Below are 16689 nucleotides of genomic sequence, written 5' to 3'. Positions count from 1 at the left end.
TTAAAGCATTTGTTTAATTTAAAAACTATTCTTTCATTTTAAGTCCTAATATCCGTGGTAACTACCTCATGTAAAGGGCCTTTAATAGTGGTTTAAATGCATTTCTAAACTAGTGTAACCTTATTGTTGGTGAAAGAACTGGATTTTAAAACGTATATCTAAGCCATTAGATATCATTGTGGTTAAATAAGCATGGCCAATAGAAAACAGAATCTCAATTTCATTTCATGGACACACGTTATCTAGCAATTGCTAGGAGCTTCTAGGGTACAAAGAAGAAAAAGATTAGTCTGTGTCTTTTAAGCATCGATGAATGAAGTTGCAAACAGATATACTTCAATAAATATACTTAGTCCTGTGATTAGGAGAATGACAAAATTCTGCACAAACACAAGCAGTGGTGCAGCTGACTTTGTCGCGTGGACATTTGAGGTTGGTTTTAAAAGATATGTAGTAGGGCCTGCTGCAGTGGCTCGCGTCTGTAATCCCAGCACTTTGGGAGGCTGAGCCAGGCGGATCACAAGGTCAGGAGTTCCAGACTAGCCTAGCCAGCATGGTGAAACCCCGTGTCTACTAAAAATATGAAAATTAGCTGGGAATGGTGGCACATGCCTGTAATCCTAGCTACTCGGGAGGTTGAGGCAGGAGAATCGCTTGAACCTTGGAGGCGGAGGTTGCAGTGAGCGGAGATCGCACCATTGCACTCAAGCCTGGGTGACAGAGAGAGACTCTGTATCAGATTAAAAAAAAAAAAACATAGTAAAGAATCATAGTTTTGTTAGATGTGATAATGGCATTGTGGGCATGTTTTTAGAAAGAGTCCTCGTCTATCAGTACTACACACTAAATTGTTCATGGATAAAAATAATATCTGAGATTTGCTTTTTGCTTTTAAATATTTTTTTAAAAGTTGAGTAGAGAATAGAAGAAAGAATATTCAAGCGAATAATTGTTAAAGTTGGGTGATAGGCATATTATGCTACTATACTATTCTCTCTACTTTTGTGTAGATTTGAAAGGGGACTACATTAAGAGTTCAGAAAAATCAAGAGAAGTCCAGGCATGTCTATAGTCCCAGCACTTGGGAGGCTGAGGTGGGAGGATCATGTGAACCCAGGAGTTCAAGTCTGCAGGGAGTGATGCTTGTGCCACTGCACTCCAGCCTGGGGGACAGAGTGAGACCCCATCTCTAAACAGAGAGAGACAGAGAGAGAGAGAGAAAAGGAGGGGGGGCGGGGAGAAGGAAAAGAGAGAGAGAAAAGTAGGATGGATTTTGCCAATCCAAATGAGGGTAAAGGTACTGCAGGTAGGGGATTCTCTAGGGCATCAAGAAAAAGCCTCGGCTGGGCGCGGTGGCTCAAGCCTGTAATCCCAGCACTTTGGGAGGCCGAGACGGGCGGATCACAAGGTCAGGAGATCGAGACCATCCTGGCTAACTCGGTGAAACCCTGTCTCTACTAAAAAAAAAAAAAAAAAAAAAAAAAAAAAAGCCTCAATTCTTTGGAAACAATAAGAGATTCAGGTGACTTGAGATAAGAATGCACATAGGTAATGGGGAGGGAGAAGGCTGTGGGAGGAGGTGGGGCTAATTTGTGAAGGGATTTGCCAAGTGGTTGTTGGGGTTTCAACCAAGTAACCTCATAAAACATAGAGGCCATTTATTTTCCTTTGGTCAAGAGGCTGAATATCAGAAAGCAACCTGTTTCTTAGGAAGTTGGCCAGTAATCACCTAAAGACAAACCTGGACTTAAATCCAGTTCTCTTGGCCCGTGGTTCAATCATTTTAATTCCTTATAATAATCAAAGAGGCAAGAATATATGCATCATACTCCATGAAGCATTTTATTGACATCTTTTCGGTTCGTGCAGCTAAGCTTAATGAGTGCAGTTCTCATCTTCAAATATACCCGGGCGCTCCTTGCTCAGGGCCAGTCCTCAGGGCCATTTGTCGTTGACAAAGGAGTGAGGCTTGAACTCATCGGTCTCATATCTAGAATCTGGGAAGTCTCTGAGCAAGGAAACTCGAAGGAGGAAGGCTATCTACATGAAGAAGGAATTACGGTTATCTCAGATTTATTGTTGGTAAGTCACACTTTTCTCCATCCATAAAATACTATTTCCCTCTCCCAGGGTGTTAACCTGTATTTGTAATTGCTTCTCAAAACCAAAAACAGAATCAGTTTCTGAAGTACTGTGTTTATTTTTCTGGGTGGCAGTTTGGTATTTGGAGACTTTGATTTTGAATTTTAAGTATTTCATGGTAATATTATAAGGTTTCCAGTGAAACCTTGCTTCTATTTTATCCTTTTTTGTTTTGGTAGGTTTTCATCTGGGATACTTGGGATGTTTGACTCAGAAACATTATTTCTCAGGATACTTTCTGGTTTTTTTTCAGGAATGATGTGAAGTAATGCAAATGATTTATTACACTCAGTAATTCTTAAAGTAGGCCTGCTGATACATAACTGCTTAAAAAGGCCAAAGTTTATTTCATTTATTTCTGCTCTGGTAACTTTGGAAATTGTCTCTGAGATTTTTTTAGTTTTACTTTATGAAATGGCCAGTGCTTTCAAGAAGAAGTAAGTGAATAGACTTCTGGCTTTCCTCTCCTGCCAATTTAGCATCCCTCTCCAGTCTTGCTGGCTTATTTAACTGATGGCTACTGTAACATTTGGGAAATTAGCAAGTAAATAGTCTATCTGAACCTACTAATAATCATCATCATTACTCACGAGTGTTTAAGAACATTCATTGCCTACTTACCCAGCACTGAGTCCTAAGGCCTGCGCTCTTGCTTCCTGCCATCCAATCTAACTTGAGATGGGCTATCTTTTTAACTACTTTTCCCCTCTCCCCTGGTCTGGATTCAAGACAGTTCGGATATTTGTGTTATAAACATCCCACTCCGTGTACTCTGTGTTTCAGGGTTGTCTCCCTTTGAACCACATTAGCACTGGGCAGATGGAGTTCCGGACCCTTTTTCATTACAACCTTCAGAGCTCTGTCCAGAGCCTGGGATCTCTCCAGGTGCATTTACCTGGTGACCTTGCTGGGCACAATCCTGCTGGGGCGGAGACACAGAGCCCATGCTACATTAGCCAGCTCATACTCTTCAAGAAGAACCCATATCCAGGGGGCCAAGCTACTGGGCAGGTACAAGCTGACAGATGACCTGCAACTTCTAATGACCATTTCAAATTTGCAGTAATTGGGCTTTAATGACAAAAAAAGAGACTAGGTTGGCATATTTGCACCTGTTTTTTGCATGTTTGCACCCTCTGAGTGTCAAGAGGGGCCACTTAGAACATGTTGCTGACTCTACTCCTCTTAGAAGATTAGCTTCTTCAGAAAACTCCTGGCAAAACTAGATGTCACTTTCTTCTGGGTCACTGGGCCCATTCAGTGTTTCCTTGAGGCCTTCTAATCCATTGTCAGAGAACAGAAGGCTCTGGGGAGTTGCAGCATGTGATGCAGTGATTATGCAAGCATTGTGGCCAATCGTGTCTTTTTTTTTTTTTTTTTTTTTGAGACAGAGTCTTGCTGTGTCGCCCAGGCTGGAGTGCAGAGGCACAATCTCAGCTCACTGCAGCCTCCGCCTCCTGGGTTCAAGCGATTCTCCTGCCTCAGTCTCCTGAGTAGCTGGGAATACAGGTGCCCGCCACCACGCCCGGCTAATTTTTTCTTGCATTTTTAGTAGAGACGGGTTTTCATCATGTTAGCCAGAATGGTATCAATCTCCTGACCTCGCAATCCGCCCACCTCAGCCTCCCAAAGTGCTGGGATTATAGGCATGAGCCACCACGCCCAGACAATCTTGTCTTTAGATCAATGAAGATATGGTTCTAACATCAAATGCAGAGTATACCTGAATGACACTTAAGAAGGGGTTGCTGAGGACATGGCAGTGCTTACCCCCATCCTCCCTGCTCACCGGAGAGGCACAGCTGGGCTGAACCTGCAGGGTGGCCCCTGGCTCCGTGGGAGGTCAGGAGAAACACGGGACCACAGTGAAAGGGGGATGTGAGAATGGGGAAGTCAGGGAGGATTGTCCCAGCCACTTGGCAATTTTGTAGACATCCACTCGGAAAAGCTTTGTGAATTACCCCAGGGTCACCGTGAGCGAGTTTGGAAGGCCAGAGAGCAAGGATTCTCTGTATTTCTGTAGCCCCAGAGCCCAGTCTGGCTCAAGTACGTGGCTCATTTGGTGACCCAACAAATGTCTGATGGATGTATGGACAAATTAATGAGATACATCTTATTTTGGTCAAAAAATACTCATCTTTTACAGCATTTGCTTTTTTAAATGGAAATGGAAATGGCTAATCAGCATATGAAAATAATTCAAACTAACAAGCAATAAAAAACACAAATTAAAATGTTTTTTTTTTTAACCCACAAAAGTGCAATTATTTAAAAACACTTACTGCTTGTGGAGATGCAGTGAGTAAACCATGGCGTTTGTCAGTGTGACCTTTTGGAAAGCACTTTGTCAACTAGGCATCCAGCAACAACCTGGCCTACACTGTTACACTTGTAAGAATCTATGCTAAGGAAATGAGAAAAGATTTGTTCAGAGCAAGATGTCTTGTCTTATTTATTTACTCAAAACAACATTATTTATGATAACTCAAATAGAAATGTACCTAAGTGTTCAACATAGGGATAGAGTTCATATACAGTTAATTGATATTATGTCAATCAGGGAATTTTAGTAATTTGGGAAGACTGCAAAAATATAGACAACTGAGGCTGGGCATGGTGACTCATGCCTGTAATTCCAGCACTTTGGGAGGCCGAGGTGGGTGGATCACCTGAGGTCAGGAGTTCAAGACCAACCTGACCAACATGGTGAAACCCCCGTCTCTACTAAAAATACAAAAATTAGCAGGGCGTGGTGACACGCGCCTGTAGTCCCAGCTATTTGGGAGGCTGGGGCAGGAGAATTGCTTGAACCCGGTAGGCAGAGGTTGCAGTGAGCCAAGATCACACCACTGCACTCCAGCCTGGGTGACAGAGCAAGACTCCGTGTCAAAAATATATATATATATATGTGTATATATATATGTGTGTGTGTGTATATACATCTCTCTATATATAGATACAGACGACTAAATTGTCTGCCAAATATGTACTCTATTACATAGCAAAATTTGATACTCGACATCCTGAAATATGATTTGTTTGAGCAATGGGACTATAGAAAAGCTGTTCTTCACTCTTCTATATACTTTTCTATACCTTCCTGATTGTCTACAATGAGCAGATATTTCTTTTGTAATAGCTTTTAAAATAAAAAAAACTTCAAAATACTTTAGAAATATTTAATTTTAATAAGAATGATGCAAATGAAGCATTGTATTCACTCCAATCCTGCCATCCTGACTAGTAAAACTGGTTTATTTTTGTATGCTAACCTCTAATATCAGACATACAATTTTATGTAAGTGTAATACACCACCACGATACTTTGGTTTGCTGCTTTTCTCACTTAAGTCCACTGCTTGCTGTCATTTGCTCTGAGATGGTCTTTGTTCCCCAAGATTGGTGGAGTTGTGGGCCTCAACCTCTATACCTGCTCCAGCAGAAGACCCATCAACAGGCAATGGCTAAGGAAACCCGTGATGGTCGAGTTTGGGGAGGAAGATGGCCCGGTAAGGAGAGCCTTTCTCGGTATCTCTGCTTCATTTAGGCTCTGCTGGCTGCTTTTTAATGTGTTTATTTTACCAAAGGCAAATTTTGCTTAACTTGTTTTCTTTGTGATGACAGGATAATAGGAGAAATAAAACAACATTTGTATTGCTTCGGGATAAAGTGAATCTCCATCAGTTCACTGAACTTTCTGAAAACCCCCAGGAATCTCTACAGATAGAAATTGAATTTTCCAAACCTGTTACAAGGGCATTTCCTGTCATGTTGCTAGTAAGGTGTGTTGATGGTGACAGCTACAATGAGAATGAGATTGGAGTAAGACATATTGTCCTTAGGAATGTTTTGTGAAAAAAAAATTAGTGAATTAAATTGTGTTTTTAAAGCAATAATAAAGCTTATTGTTTAAAGAAATTGTTATCTATTCTGCCGCTCAGACAGTAAGCTTCCTGACTTTGGTTTTTGAGTTTGGATTCCTGCTTGTTAACATTATTAGAGTGAGAAGCATTATAATTATTAGTGATAATGCATACAGTCTCATTTAGAAATCTAATTCTCTCAGCCTAGGTCTGAGCTAGATTTTTTTTATTTTTCCGAAAGGAAAAATTTGTATATCTAAGGAAACTTGATAAAACAATTGTTTTTCTCAGGGATGTTGAGTTCACGAGACTTGTATAGGCCCCAGTTAATAAATAAATTACCTGGGAAGGTAATTGACTATTGGGAAGGTAAGTGACTATTGAAAAGATAGTTTGAAATTCTACAGCACAGGTGCTAATGGAAACCAACAGTCTGCAGAGTTCGTTGGAGGTCTGGATGGGCAGGGCCTCGATCGCTTTCCTTCTCTGAGTCCCCGTGTGTTTAGTCTATGTGGCAAAGATGCTCACTGTTCTACTCCTCCTGGTTGGTTAGGTGGGCATCTCAACTACATTAAAGGGTTCTCGTGAACGAGGCTGTATCTTATGCAGGCGCTGTCCACACAGCCCTTAGCACACAGTTTAATCTCTGCTTGTTGGCCTGACCTTCATTCTGCCAACTTAGCTAACCATTCGATGTCTAAAAGTGGCTATCTGCTTAGAGTTTGGATTTTAATTTATTTCTTTAAGTCACATGCAGAAAAAGTAAATCAGTTCTGAGGAATTTCTGAGTCTAACTACTAAGACTACTATTTAGCTTTGTGTTGCTATCTTTTATCTACAAACAGGTTATGGTAAAAAGTTAATACAAACATGCAAACATATGTGTGTGTGCTGCAGTGCCCCTCCCTAACCACGTGTAGCCAGTGCTGTTTGTCTTACTCCTACAGACTGTGCTGGCCATTCTTGTACTTGTTTGCTACTGAAGTGTTTGTTATTTGGTTTGTTTTTTTGTTTGTTTTTGAGATGGAGTTTCATTCTTGTTGCCCAGGCTGGAGTGCAATGGTGCATTCTCGGTTCACTGCAACCTCTGCCTCCCAAGCGATTCTCCAGCCTCAGCCTCCCGAGTAGTTGGGATTACAAGTGTGAACCACCGCACCCAGTTGATTTTGTATTTTTAAGTAGAGTTGGGGTTTCACCATGTTGGTCAAGCTGGTCTTGAACTCCCAACCTCAGGTGATCCACCCACCTCGGCCTCCCAAAGTGCTGGGATTACAGGTGTGAGCCACTGCGCCCGGCCAAAGTGTTTATTTTTAATGAGGTGCAGGGTGAAAGTGTTATGTGGGAGTTTTTACTAAGAGACCAGGTGGCGTCGTGGAATTAAGCACATTGATCCTTTTTAGTCCCAGGCTACCTCCTTGCAGTGACAAGGATATTTTGCACAAATTGAGTAAACTCTTGATAGAAATTTGACTAAAATCTTTGAGAGAGAAGAAAAAAATTGAGAAATTCTTATTTTGTTTTTATCTCCTAGATTCTCTGAGAAACCTACTCCCTCTGATTTTCTTGTGAAGCAGATCTACTTCTGGGACGAGTCAATTGTGCAGATTTATATACCTGCTGCTTCTCAGAAAGGTCAGTGGGCAAGGCGCCTTCTTTTCCAATTCTGTAGACATGATTAAAACATCCCCTATAACCTTTGTATGTATAGTGGTGTTTTTCTTTATTCATGACAAAAACATCAAAATCCTTTTTCTCTGCTTGCTTATAAACAAACTGCTCCACTGTGGATACCCCACATGGAAACTGCCCATGGTGAGCACCATCCTTGTGACGCAGTGGCTGCTGCTGCTCGCTGCCCTGCCAATCCCTCCCCAGCTGGTCTCTCGCGCCTCCTCCTGACCCTCAGGGCTCTGTGTGTGCTCAGGCTGAGTCTTTGCCTGCGGCACCCTCCTGCCTTGCTTCCCTCAAACTAACCTCTGCTGAGCTTCCCTGACCGCAGAGTTGACCCAGGACTTCTGAGACGTCTCTGTATCTCACATTATCAACAGGGCACAGGACCCCCTCTGAAGCAGTGTCGGGGCAGAGTGTGAAGTTTGGGGCTCACCCCTTCTCCATGTTCTGCCCCTGGTGGCTTAGGATTCTGAGCCTCCCCAAAAAAGCAAGAAACTGAAGCTCAGTGGGCTGAAGTGGCACCCACAGGCAACTCACTATACACGCACTTTACACTGACTTCCAGAGGCCCTGGCCCTGGAGAGGAGCTGGCTTCTGACTGTCAGTGAGTGGGCCAGACCCATTGTCTCTACATTTTTACTGGGATATAGTTATTTTCCTCTGAGAACCAGTATTTGTTTCTTTTAAAAATGAATCAAACTGTATTGCTCACCAAATTCAAATTCTCAATGGTATTTTTTAATGTTGCCTTTCGTGTGTTCTTTTCACAGTTTTATTGTAATTTCAAGTTGATAGCATATTAGAAAAATATGTACAACATATACCTGTATCCTTTTCCTTGAGATTCACCATTTGTTGATTTCTGCCTCATTTGCCTTATCTGCATGTGTACAGGTGTGCACACGTGGGTGGGGGATGTTTTTGAAGGAGAGGACAAGCCATTGGAGAGGAAGTTTCAGGCCCTGTGACATACCACCCCTAAATACTTAAACATCTCATGAAAACAAAGTAATTCTCTACAAAACTCAGTACCCTATCATAAGGAAAAGAAATCAACAGTAATTCAAGAATATCTATTCTGTAATCCACAGTTAAATTTTTAAAATCCCCCCAAATGCCTTCTATAGCTCTTTATATTTTTTAATCAGAAGTAGGTCAAAGTTCATGAATGCATTTTGTTGCTGTGTTTTTATATAGTCCCTTTAAAAATCTACAACACCCTCCCAATGTTTACCTTTTTTTTTCAGACTTTTTTTTATGAGCTTAGGTTTGTTATTTTCTGAATGTTGTACATTCAGGAAATTGCCTGACTGTTTCCTCATGATTAAATTCAGCTCACAAATGATTGGCAGCATATTCCATAGGCGATGGTGCTAAGTTTGGTAATTTGCTTGGGGAAGAACCTCCAGTCTCTCCATTTTCCCCTTTGAGAGATGATACTTGTGAGACCATCTTAGTATCTTCTTCCCCTACAAACTGTCACCCCATGATTTTAAGGATCCATGGGTGATATAGGTACATAGAAGGCTACAAAATGGTGATTTGCTAATTCCACCATGAATTAGCTGGCATTCTTCAGTAAAGAAGAGCTTCTGTCTCTCTCTATCTTACTCTTGCTCTCTTGTCTCTATGGTGCATAGCGTTTCTTAAAAATTCAATGTGTTTAGTTCACCTCCATTGTTTTACTTTTTGATGCACAAATTATTCCAATGGGAGCTCCTCCAAGATGCTACTTGAGGTTTTTTTGACATGACATCACGATCCTCAAGTGCTTCTTTACTTTCTGGGACACCAGGGTGTCCTGGCTTATCCTGTGTTTGGCCAGCCCTTTCTTGGAACTGGCCATGTCCTCAATGAGGCTTGGTTCATTGATGGGAAATGAAATTAGAACACAAGAACTGCACATCACATTTGCTCATTGCTATTGGGGCATCATTGATTTAACAAGTGTGTGTGTGTGTGCGCGCGCGTGTAAAATGAGTTCCTGACAATGCCTTAATTCAAATGCAACACCCAGGGTTCCTTCTTACATTCTCCCATTGTGTGTTCAGATCCCCATTCTCCTACAGTGAGAATTCCAGTTGCCAAAACATGAGAACTTGAGAGCCAGTTTCCAATGAGCAAAATTCACTTTGCTGTATCCTACAGTATACACAAAATCGTTTTAGAATTAAAGCACCTGTACCCTTAACAATCACAATCCTACCAGATAAAATTCAGTATTTCTTTCTAGATTTTTTTGGTTTAGTTTTGACTTTACATTCTTACATGATATATTACAGTAACAGCACATAGTCAAAAGTTAGTCAAATTAATTATTTTCTCTGTGGGGTTTTGCTATACATTTTATATATAGCTAGGTTTACTTTTTTGCATGTACTTAATGCTAAGGCTTACTTTTATCATTTTGTTTTGTTTTGTTTTGTTTTGTTTTGTTTTGTTTTGAGACAGAGTCTCACTCTTGTTGCCCAGGCTGGAGTGCAATGGCGCGACCTTGGCTCTCTGCAACCTGTGCCTCCCGGGTTCAAGCGATTCTCCTGTCTCAGCCTCCCCGATAGCTGAGATTACAGGCATACACCACCAGGCCCAGCTAATTTTTGTATTTTTAGTAGAGACAGCGTTTCACCATGATGGTCAGGCTGGCCTCGAAATCCTGACCTCGGGTGATCCACCCTCCTTGGCCTCCCAAAGTGCTGGGGTTACAGGCATGAGCCACGGTTCCCAGCCCCATTTTTTAACATTAATTTATGTTTTGAATTTGTGAGACATTTTTATTGTTCAAATGTCTAAAGCACATTTAAAGATGTATGTATTCAGAGCTAAATCTTTCAACAGCCTTATTCCTCTACCTTGTTCTCACCTAGTCCTTATAGGTAATTGTTTCCATTTGTTTCCTTTATTTTATTTTATTTCAGTAGTTTTTGGGGAACAGGTGGTTTTTGGTTACATGAATAAGTTCCTTAGTGGTGATTTGTGAGATTTTGGTGCACCCATCACCCAAGCAGTGTACCCTGCACCCTATGTGTAGTCTTTTATCTCTCTGCCCCCATCCTTACCCCTAAGTCCCCAAAGTCCTATTATATCATTCTGATGCCTTTGCATCCTCATAGCTTATCTCCCACTCATAAGTGAGAACATACAATATTTGGTTTCCCATTCCTGAGTTGCTTCACTTAGAATAATGGTCTCCAACTCCATCCAGGTTTCTGCAAATGCCATTGTTTTGTTCCTTCTTATGGCTGAGTAGTATTCCATGGTGCACACATACCATATTTTCTTTATCCTCTTGTCGGTTGGTGGGCATTTAGGTTGGTCCTGTTGTACTAGTTTACATTCCCACAAGCAGTGTAAAAGTGTTCCCTTTTCAACTCATACACACCAACATCTAGTATTTTTTGATTTTTAAAAATTATGGCCATTCTTGCAGGAGTAAGACAGTATCTCACTGTGGTTTTAATTTGCATTTCCCTATTACTTAGTGATGTAGTGTATTTTTTCACATATTTTTAGCCATTTGCATATCTTCTTTTGAGAATCGTCTGTTCATGTCCTTGCCCACTTTTTGATGGGGTTATTTTTTCTTCCTGATTTGTTTGAATTCCTTGTAAATTCTGGGTATTAGTCCTTTGTCACATGCATAGTTTGCAGATTTTTTCTCCTACTCTGTTGGTTGTCTGCTTACTCTGCTGATTATTTCTTTTGCTTTGCGGAAGCTTTTTGGTTTAACTGGGTCCCATCTATTTATTTTTGTTTTCATTGCATTTGCTTTTGGTCTTGGTCATTAATTTTTTGCCTAAGCCAATGTCTAGAAGAGTTTTTCCGATGTTATCTTTTAGAATTTTTACAGCTTCAAGTCTTAGATTTATGTCTTTGATCCAGCTTGAGTTGATTTTTTACATAAAATAAGAGATGAGGATCCAGTTTTATTCTTCTACATGTGGCTAGCCAATTATCCCAGCACCATTTGTTGAACAGGGTGTCCTTTCCTCACTTTATGTTTTTGTTTGCTTTGTCAAAAATCAATTGGCTTTAGGTATTTGGCCTTATTTTTCGGTTCTCCATTCTGTTCCATTGGTCTACATGCCTATTTCTATGCCACTGGCATGCTGTGTTGGTAACTATAGCCTTGTAGTATAGTTTGAAGTCTGGTAATGTGATGCCTCCAGATTTGTTCTTTTTGCTTAGTATTGCTTTGGCTATGTGATTCCATATGAATTTTAGGATTGTTTTGTCTAGTTCTGTGAAGAACGATGATTATAATTTTTTTTTTTTTTTTGAGACTGGAGTTTCACCCTTGTTGCCCAGGCTGGAGTGCAGTAGCACAGTCTTGGCTCACCACAACCTCCACCTCCTGGGTTCAAGTGATTCTCTTGCCTCAGCCTCCCAAGTAGCTGGGATCACAGGCATGTGCCACCACACCCGGCTAATTTTGTATTTTTAGTAGAAACGGGGTTTCTCCATGTTTGTCAGGCTGATCTCGAACTCCTGACCTCAGGTGGTCCACCTGCCTCGGCGTCCCAAAGTGCTGGGATTACAGGCTTGAGCCATTGCACCCTGCCTCGATTATTGTAATTTTATGGGAATTGTTTTTCTGATGTTTCTTTTTGGGAAAATAAGCCCTTGCGTACCCACATTATTTCCCCTTATTTCTTACACTCATTTGCATTGTGCTTTTCTTAGTTAAATGACATATTTAGAAATCACTTCATATGTATTTATTCATCAATATCTTTTTTTTTAACTGCTGTGTGCTTCTCCATTGTATAGATGGACCATAGTTTATACAGCCAGTCTCCTATGTATTCGCATGGAAGACTTGTGCATATACTGTATTAAATGTAGTGGGAGGAGTGTATCTTCAAGTTTAATTCCTAGATAGGCTGTTCCTGGGTTGAACAGTAAATGCCTATGTGGTTTTGGTAAGTATTGTCACATTCACCTCCAGCAGTGTCTGACGCTGCCTGTTTTCGCACTTCTTTGCCAACAGGATGTATTTTCAAGCTGTTGAGTTTTGCCAGTCATGTATATAATTGAGAAATGTTCATTTTAATAGGCATTTTATATGAATTAAGTTGGGTTTTTTTTATATATTTAAAACCATTATCCACTTTTTTTCTGTGAATTGTTCATATATGCCCATTTTTGTATTGAGTTTGTTTTTTCTTGATATTTAAGAGCTCTTTATATGTTAGGCTATTTTTAAAATAATAATTTATCCACCATTTCTTGTAAGACTCTTAGATTTTGAGCCATAGTTCAAAATTTATTTCTTACTTCGAAATTATAAAAGAAGTCATTCATGTGTTCCTCAGTACTTGTGCAGTTTGTTTTTTCTCTTATATTTAGATATCTGATTTGCTAATATTTATTATTATTTTTTATAGCATGAGGTGCCCATATTTTTACAAAGGGCTAATGTCTAGTTGTCCCAACACCATTTATTAAAAAGTCTTGGGGCAATTTTAAATAAATAGAGTATTAAATACTTTTGCTTCTAAACATAAAATTAGTAGGCTAAACATTAAAAAAAAAAGATAGGCTAAAACTCCACGGGTAATTGTGCCGTCCTTACCAGAATGGGTTCAGACTCTGGGTATACCGAAATTTCACAGGTTGGCTGACAAACTGGCGAGGAGCAGGAAGTGGGCTTGAATGGCAGCTAAAGAAACTGACTCAACCCTCTTCCATCCCCACTAGGGTCAGGGGGTGGCCTGTTCAGGGTGTCAGGGGGCACTTGGAACATAAGGGATTCTAGAAACACAGTTTTTCTTCCCAATTCTCTACCGTTCCTCAATTCATATCTGCATCCAGGAGCTTTGACTGGGTGGATTTATTCAAAATTTAAATGCTTCAAGGACAGAAAATGTCTAGAATTTGATGCTGTCTTTCAGTTCTTGCTCATCTCTACTCCTTGTCCCCACCTATCTGCCTACTTTCTCTGCATTTAAAATGGAGAATGCTTTTCTGCAAACCTCAGGTTGTATTTTTAATTTATGTTTTCTCTTTTTAGATGCCAGTGTAGGCTATTTATCCTTATTGGATGCTGACTATGACAGAAAACCTCCAAACAAATATTTAGCAAAGGCAGTGAACTATACAGTACATTTCCAGTGGATCCGATGCCTGTTTTGGGACAAGAGAGAGTGGAAAGCTGAACGTTTCTCTCCACAACCAGGAACTTCTCCTGAAAAAGTGAACTGCAGGTATAGACACATTTGAGAAAGAATTTGAGATTTTTAGTAAATGACTGCCTTGTCTTCTGCATTTGGCCCAACCTCCAGAGCCTTTCCTGAACCTTGTCCAGAAGGAGCTGGAGCACCCTTGGTTTGTACAACTCTCCAGTCTATGTCAGTTCTCTTGTAGCCAGGTCGTGTGTCAGCCTTGGTTCTCCCACTCTGTGGGCTCCCAAGGAGCAGGGGCTGCTCTATAGACTGTCTTCGTGTTCCTCCTTCCCGTGGTGACTATCATGCAGGAGGTGTTTAGTAAGTGATGAAGACGTGAGTCCGTGGATGAGTGATAGATGAATCCATCCGTTTTCTTATCACTGAAGCGCCGACATCCTTTGAGTACGCAGTTTGTAGTCAGGCAGGTGGGACCCTCAGCTCTCACCATGCCCCCATGTTGCCCTGAGAGTCCCTCATCTTCAGAGGACCCTCCACAGCCTGGTGGTGAAGGTGTGCTTTCTGAGGCAAGAAAAGTCTCTGTGCAAAGATGAACAGCCTCCTCAGGAATTTCTGGGTATATGAATCATATCACTAAATTAGAAATTATTTGTCATCTAGCTGACTAACAATTCTATGAGAGACTCAGTTCATTCTTTTTAGTTGCCCTTACCTTTTCATTAGGAGACAGATAAACAATTATTAGGCATATTTAGAAATAGAAATAGTCATTTCTAAATAAGCCATAAGACACTATATTTTGTGATTTCTTGCTAGGAGGCAAATATATCCAGATCATACCATATCAGCGCAATTTATAGCTGCTTATTGATTTTCTTATGTTTTCTTATGTTGCACTCTTAAATTTATCTAATGCCATTTCTAGGAGTACATCCAAACTCACTGGTAATGGCCCAATATTTTGCTTCAATATTAAATTATTGATAAATGCATTAATGTAATCATTCATTCTACATTACATAACTACTCTCTGATAGGCACATTTTTGTGAGCCAAAGGTAGAAAAGCGAATAACAGGCCAGGCGTGGTGGCTCATACCTGTAATCCCAGCACTTTGGGAGGCCAAGACGGGTGGATCACTTGAGGTTAGGAGTTTGAGACCAGCCTAGCCAACATAGCGAAACCCCATCTCTAGTAAAAATATAAAATTAGATGGGCACACACCGGCAATCCCATTTACTTGGGAGGCTGAGGCACAAGAATTGCTTGAACCTGGGAGGCAGAGGTTGCAGTGAGCTGAAATCATGCCACTGCATTCCAGCCTGAAAAAATCAATAACACATAGGACCTGCTCACAAGATAATGAGGGTGAGATAGACTGTACTTTTAAAAAAAGAGACAGTGTTTACAGTGATTGTCAGGGTTGAATGTTTGTAATGCCAGGAACTGGCGCTTAGGCAGAGGAGTTGGCCAGAGCTTGGCTAGTGGCACAGCTAGGCTGTGACGGGGACCCAAGAGCCTCAGGCTGCAGCCATGCTGTGGAGGGCTGCCGTGAAGACCGCCATCTGCTCTGAACTCTGTGTCTCAGGACAGCCTCCATGGGAGCCATGTATCCCAACACACAGATGTGAAGAACTCTGGCACAAGAGAAGTGTCCTTCATTTCTAACTTAGGTTTCAGGTGAATCTTTTAAACTGGGTCTTAGTCATAAAGTTATCATTATTGCACTCTTTCTTCCTTTTCACATTCCTTTAACCAACATGGCTTCACACTGTCAACAGCTGCTCTCTCCACAAATTCTGTATCCTCATCCGCATTTCCCTCCTAGCTATAATCGCCTCGCGGCATTTGGTCTCCTAAGGAGAAAGCTGAAGGCCAGTTTTGAAGTGAGTGACATTTCCAGGTTACAGAGGTAAGTTCCATTTCCTACATAAAGACTTCATAGACTTTATTTGTTTTATGGTTCACTCAGGATGTCCACATATAATTCCAGGGGTGCTTGAAATCCATGTTACTTACTATCATTGTGTTTTTGAAATACGTGTGTTAGTGGATAATTATCTTTAAATATTCTTTATAATTATCTTTAAATATTCTTATAGTTGAATATATACATATATATTTTGTCTCTCTGTACTTAAATTCACTGATGAGAGATTCATAAACACAAGAAAGTCAACATACTTTTCATATTTTTAAGTTTAGTTTTAGTTCAGTGTGAATTTGGTCAATTATTATTGAGAGTTGATATCTACAGTGACAATACTGCCTAAAGGGCCTGTCCTGGTTTATGTTTACTGTCATAGCCTAATTATTAATAGCTCCCTCTTTCTCTTTCTGGAGTATCTCATTTTAGATAATAAATTTAAAATGTACACTATTTTTATAGCCACTTTTATATGAAATGGCTATATTTAGACTCAGATATGGGTAAAGTGAGTTTAAGCTGATATGGACAGGAGCCTTCCCTGTCTTATTTATCAGTGTCACCGTACATTTAATACAATGCTCAGAGTAAATATTTGCTGAATGAATAATTTTCTTCTCATTATATTCATGTAATAAGAAGTTCTACTTTATTATTCCATCAATCATATTACTTTATAGACTAGTTGATGGATCAGATAATTAGTAAATAAGACATTAATTGCTCACGCAACAGATGCTGGATACAGAAAAGGTCACTGACCGTTCAGTGATCAGGGCTCAGAGGACAGCAGCCTCAACCGTGGTATCTGCGGCATTGATATCGCTGGGGCTGGAGCAAACCATGGGAGAAGCAGGCCTGGAAGGTGTCCAGGGAGAGGCAACACCTGAAGTTCTACATGGGCAGTAGCAAGTGGGATATCTGGCCAGAATCTTGAAGGTTTCAGAGTATTGTCCAGGTGGAA

At 40.6% G+C, this 16689-nt stretch overlaps 1 protein-coding gene across 1 annotated transcript in view; it reads left to right on the top strand.

Moving 5' to 3' along the window:
• The window catches only part of PKD1L1 (polycystin 1 like 1, transient receptor potential channel interacting), a 203514-nt gene that overhangs the window by 112944 nt on the left and 73881 nt on the right, over window positions 1-16689 (top strand). Inside the window, 7 exon segments of the mRNA XM_017868553.1 lie at window positions 1870-2082; window positions 2926-3153; window positions 5541-5651; window positions 5767-5924; window positions 7537-7637; window positions 13687-13879; window positions 15627-15710. Of these exon segments, the coding sequence (XP_017724042.1) occupies window positions 1870-2082; window positions 2926-3153; window positions 5541-5651; window positions 5767-5924; window positions 7537-7637; window positions 13687-13879; window positions 15627-15710 (1088 nt within the window).

The sequence above is a fragment of the Rhinopithecus bieti genome, unplaced genomic scaffold (assembly GCF_001698545.2).
Source record: "Rhinopithecus bieti isolate Rb0 unplaced genomic scaffold, ASM169854v2 scaffold_3527, whole genome shotgun sequence".
In the NCBI taxonomy this organism is placed as follows: domain Eukaryota; kingdom Metazoa; phylum Chordata; class Mammalia; order Primates; family Cercopithecidae; genus Rhinopithecus; species Rhinopithecus bieti.
This window is presented reverse-complemented; position numbering and strand designations above follow the sequence as displayed.